Below are 5,741 nucleotides of genomic sequence, written 5' to 3' on the forward strand. Positions count from 1 at the left end.
GAAATCCAATGAACACACTGCGGGAAACAGGCTCCATTTCTCTTTATCCTATTCTCTTATTGATTTGTCTGTGCTGCCATGAATGTTTATCACTCTTGTCAACTAGTCCTTTAATTTTCAATCTTGTTATTATTTAGGAAGTAAAATGCAAACCTCCTTTAGAATTAATATAATGAGACATTACCCTTTATGGGCAATTGTTAGGGGTTTTAGTAACCCATATATCTTTGATTCCTGGGGAAAGGACTTATTGATTTTTCTAGCAGTTGCTGCTAAGGCGTGATATTCAGCAGTAGAGTCTCAGCGAGTCTACACAGGGGAGCTGTCTGCACAATCAGCATAATTACCATCAGGTTGCTTGTGTCTGTCCTGCTAGTGGTACTTACACTCTTACAGCGTTATTAAACTAAGACATTCTTTTCCCTCACTGCCTCAAACATACCTACCGCACTCCCTTTGAATTTAAATCACATACAAGAGGAACTTACAAAGTTATCTCCTGAATATAGTCGTATCCAAACACATCTTCAGACAGATCAGTACAAGTATATCCCCAGGGGCAGGAAGAAAGAGGGCATTAGTTGTTTCTCTATGTAAAAGGGCTCCTCACTTACTTCTCCAAATACTTCTCCACTCTCTCCCTTTCTTCAAGACCTCAGCAACTGGCCACAGTCTTCTAATGGAAATGTACTCATTTGCTATTTGTTAAGGATGTTGTATAAATGTTGGAAGATTGTCTTGTAATGGGTGCTGGCAGTCATATAGATCAGCGGTTCTCAGCCTTCCTAATGCTGCGACCCTTTAATAGAGCTCCTCATGCTGTAGTGACCTCCAACCATAAAATTATCTCATTGCTACTTCATACTGTAATTTCACTACTGTTATGAATCATAACGTAAACATCGTTGTTTTCTGATGGTCTTAGGCCACCTCTTTGAAAGGGTCCTTGGTGTCCCCAAAAAGGTTGCAATCCAAATGTTAAGAACCACTGATCTAAGGGAATCTCTAGACATCCCTGACACAAAGAGCCGAATGTCAGTGAAACACAAAAGAAAGGGAAAGTAAGTTTTATCCCTTCAGGTTGGAAGGAGCCCTGAGGTTGGGAAGCCTATCGCTGGAAGTTGGCTTGGGTATTTACAGCATCCCTGTGTCCTCCCATTCTTTTTACTGGCCCTGTTTAGAAACTCACCCCTGTGCCTTCCCCCAGTTTCACCTCTTAGTGTCAGTGAACAAGGAGCCATTATTTCAGGGAGACCACACTTCCTATCCTTGTCTGTGTCCCTCTAACTTTCCATCAGTTTTACAGTCAACTTCTAGTGACTGCAGGCTTGGTCTCACAAGTTGACCAGGAACATTAAAAGCAAGTTCAGGAGGAGTCAGCCACACACAGAAATGGGAAGGCCTGAGGACAAAAAAACAGAAATCCAGAAACAGAATAACTAAATGGTATGAAGATAGAAAGACGAGGATAATTGAAAGGACATGAGGTAGGGGTGGAGAGCTGGGTGTAAAAAAAACTTTTATTCATCTGTTTCAACTGTTGTTTCGGCAGATAATTGCCTCTGTCTACCAACCCAGGCCTAGTCCTGGAAGTTTCTAGCCTCTGTACAATCTAACCTAGGCCTAGAATGTTTTCAGCCTCTGAGACTTACTGCTGAATAAGCTCACCCTTTCTTGTTCTGAGCTCTGAGCTGGCTGGTTTAATTCAATTGTTCTGGTTCAAACTCCTCTCCCAGCTAGCTTATTCAATCTGGGTTTTCTCTTGGCCTCTGAATTGCTGTTTGGCCTCAAACTAACTCAAGCAATCAGCTCAAATCTCCTGGCTCCTTATTCTCTGCCTCATTCAGTCTTCCCCTGAGTTCTCTATCTCTCTGCAACCTGTTTCTCTATTACTGCCCCAGTTTACAAAAAAAAAAAAAAAGCCTCTTTCCCTGCATTGCCCATCCTTGTGAGAGTTGGGCACATCCTATGCTGTCAAATCTTTCTCTGATTTGACACCTTTTCAGCCACTCAATTAGGCATCACTTTCAAGTATGGGTGCTTCCTTCTACAAACTAACTCTACCTTCATTGTTTTGAATTAAAAGCATGTACCACCACACCTGGACCTAAGCATTTCTTTACCTGAAACTTGCTCTATACCAGGCTGTCCATGAACTCAGATCTGCTTGCCTCTATCTCCTGGATGAAAGGTGTATTTGTATTCCACCCAGATCACACAGACCTATAAGGTCTTTGGATGTGATCTCTTGCCAGCTGGATCACACAACCTGGGTCTTTAAATGTGATCTCTTGCCAGAGCAGCCATGTCCTGGATTAAAATTCCTCTACCTTTCCACAGGCCTCCCTCCATTACCTCACACAAGGGTTGGGACTGGCTAGTGTTTGTTCCCTAAGAACATGTATTACAGAATTTATGGGATGCCATGGTATTAGAACAGACCTCAGCTCATCCAACAGGTCAGATTGCTCACACTAAATCACGAAATGTTATGCTTCTCTCGTCTTCGCTCCCAGATTTTGGTAGATTTGCTCAACTGACAATTTCTCATCCATCCTCAATCTGTAACAATTCTCATCTCTACCAAAACACCCCCAAACATCTTACACCCTCCTGACTACAATAGCTTTCCTAGACACTTCCCTGACAGCAACTGAGGCATAGTTTTCATTTTGCACAGATGAGACCGTGCAAACACTACTTAGCCTAATTGTCCTTGAACTCTATTCTCCTGTCTCCACCTACCAAATACTGAGTTTAGAGGCAAGCATACCTTGATCACAGCTACAGCTTGATCAAAGGCGAAGATGGATTAGTATGAAACTTGTCAACTTTGCATTTCAAAATTCTTGATCCTATGAGCTAAGTCCTTTGGGAGCTCTAAGTCCATTGGCAATATGTCTATCAGTTAGTTCTTTTAAAAACTAGTTTGCCAGGCATGGTGGAACACACTTTTAATCTTAGCATTTGGGAGGCAGATGCAAGCAGATCTCTGTGAGTTCAAGGACAGCCTGATCTAGAGTGGAGCTCCGTGACAGCCATGGTAAAATACGCATAGAAACCCTGTTTTAATATATGTATTAACTACAGTTAAAATCCAATCAGCTTCTTCCACAACCACTTCTGCCACCTTCCCGGTCAAATGAAATAGAAGCAATTGTCAGCTGGGCAGTGGTGGTGCACACCTTTAATCCCAGCACTCAGGTAGGCAGAGGCAGGTGGGTCAGATTGAGGCCAGTCTGTCTACAATGAAAGTCTAGAACAGCCAATGCTACACAGAGGAATCCTGTCTGGAAATACTCCCAACTCGATTCTACTGCCTCCACCCCTAAGATTACTGGCACACACCAAACCCTGCTTACATCTCTACCCTCAGGCTGCTTTCCTAAACCCCTAACCCCAAATTTTTCATATATGCTCAGATGAGAGCTGAAAATAATTCTTTCATCTTCCACTCTACCGTATTCCACAATAATTTAAGCATTTCCTAGAAAGCTGCACTAGTTGTCTATGGGCATTGAAAATTGTGTTGATACTCTTCCAAACCCATTTTCAGTCCTGCCAAGAGCAATTCTTCCATTTTATCAGTTCAGCAGTATTTGAATTTGGCTTGGCCACAAACACCTTACCCACTGAACCATCATCTATACCACCCTGGGACTGCCAGTGTAAGAGGCTAACAACTCACTTCTATCTCCAGGGGTCTAATTTAAGAACACTGCAAACCAACTGTAGCTGCACTCACTTTTAGTCTGAGCACCAGAAGTTAAAGGCAGACCAGCCAGAGATCAAGACAAACCTCAACTGCAGTGAAACCCTGACACCCCCACCACCACCAAAAAAAAGTCATTTTACAAGACTGGTTTTTCTGTGTAGCTCTGGCCTGAAACTTAAAATATATGCCTGCCTGGGCCTCCCTGGTCAAGTTTAAAGCCATATTATGTCCATTACTGATTGAGCCCTCAGTAATCAGCTTTCTTTCTAAGTTTGTACAGTTATCAGCAAACACTTGTCTGTGAGCCACTGCCACAGAGGGCATCGATTCCCTGGAACTGGAGTCTTGGTTTTAAGCCACAACATGGGTACTAAATCTAACCCATGTTCATCAAATTACTACCTCTCCAGACCCAAGGTATTTTTAAAAAGCAATTCTGAGATTACTTCTACAACAAATTATTCTAGCCAAATTAAAAGACCTATCTGGACTGTAAATTTAAGTCAATTGGTAAAGTGTTTGCCTAACAGGCAGGATGCCTTGAGTTGGATTCCCAACACCTCAATGATGTGTGTCTGTCTCCCTGCACTCTGGAAGTAGAGAGATCAGTAGTTCAAGGTCACCCTCAACTACAGAAAATGAGACCTGTCAACAGAAACTCAAAACGAAAACCAAAGGAATTGGAGGTCTTCACTTTTTTTATTCTTTATGTACAAAGACTAGCATGATCGTTTCAGGGGTAGACAGCCTGGAATAATCCATTAAAGGTCGCTCAGTCCAACTGCAAAGAGAAGAGAGGGGAATTTATTAATTTACTTTAGAATGAGATTCTGGTGTTTTCCCTGGATTCCCCTAAGAATTATTTCCCAATAGCACACAAAATGGCCTTAACCCAGTGTTCTGGAGAGCTGTCAGATAGCCAGTTACAGAGGTTCATTTGAGTGTGGGAGTCAGCAACTGTTCTCTAATCTATGAAACATTCACATCATTCAAATCTCTAAACTTTAGCACTAGGCTTACAGTAATTACTTGGTCAATACTGGAAATCTGAGTGTAAAACGTTCTCTGCTGGAACTGAGAGAGCAAAGGAAGTGTGGGCCCATTAAACACAATCTCATTTTAAAAATGGGATTTTAAAAAAAAAAGCCTTTAATCCCAGAAGCCCCAGCCTTGTCTAAAGAGTTCCAGGAGAGCCAGGGCTCTACTACACAGAGAAACCCTATCTCCAAAAACCAAACAAAGGTCCAAATACACAGAAAGTTGATTTTTACACCAAAAAAGCTAACAAACTTGTTTTTGACCACAAAGAAAAAAGAAAAAAGTGACGTTATTATGTAAAACCCGTAGTATCCCTACAAAGCTGTAACATTTTACTCAACCTGTCACCTAAACCTGGCCAGGCACCGAGTCCTTCACCCTTCCCTTTCTAGGACTGTTGACGGCTTAGCCCTCCGCAGCGTGGGCCGAGGTCTAACGCTCCTGCCCGCATCATGGAGGACGGCACCCTAGGGCGCGTACCTTGATGAAGCCAATGTCCTTCGCGTACTGACGGAAACACTGACGGCACATGTTCAGCCCGTATTTCCGGATCAGACCGTGGCGGTTGGAGCAGACGCGGCTGGATGGAGGGGGGGGAAAGAGACGGCATTTATACAGGCCGCAGGAGAGCCAGCATTCCTCACCGCCAGCACCAGGGCCGGCCCGGCCTGGCAGAGCCCGTAATGGCGGCGGCGGCGGCGGCGATGGCGGCCCCGAACGCCGGGCCCGCGCGCCGCCCCGCCACCAGCAGCGGCCCTGTTCCCTAACCACGATCCCCGCAACCCGCTTCTTACCAGGAGCGAGAACCCTGGCCGAACTTCCGCGGGTGACTCCAGTAGAGCTGCTGGTGACCCATCTTGCCTTCAGACAGCCAAGGAGGGAAAAGGACCGAGCGGGCGCACGCATGCGCTCTTCAAGGTTTCCGGAGCCACACTCTACCCAGAATGCAGCGCCGGGGCGCGACGCGACGCCTGCGCGGTGCGACGTT

At 44.6% G+C, this 5,741-nt stretch overlaps 1 protein-coding gene across 1 annotated transcript; it reads right to left on the reverse strand.

Annotated features, from left to right (window-relative positions):
- Nucleotides 1-4,395: 4,395 nt before the first annotated feature.
- Rps29 (ribosomal protein S29) lies at nucleotides 4,396-5,741 on the reverse strand. The gene is made up of 3 exons (XM_021650940.2): nucleotides 5,548-5,741; nucleotides 5,234-5,333; nucleotides 4,396-4,496 (listed from the first exon to the last, which is right to left on the reverse strand). The coding sequence occupies exons 1-3, from the start codon at nucleotides 5,607-5,609 to the stop codon at nucleotides 4,488-4,490; spliced, it is 171 nt and encodes a 56-aa protein (XP_021506615.1). The 5' UTR covers nucleotides 5,610-5,741; the 3' UTR covers nucleotides 4,396-4,487.

The sequence above is a fragment of the Meriones unguiculatus genome, chromosome 7 (assembly GCF_030254825.1).
Source record: "Meriones unguiculatus strain TT.TT164.6M chromosome 7, Bangor_MerUng_6.1, whole genome shotgun sequence".
Lineage (NCBI taxonomy): Eukaryota > Metazoa > Chordata > Mammalia > Rodentia > Muridae > Meriones > Meriones unguiculatus.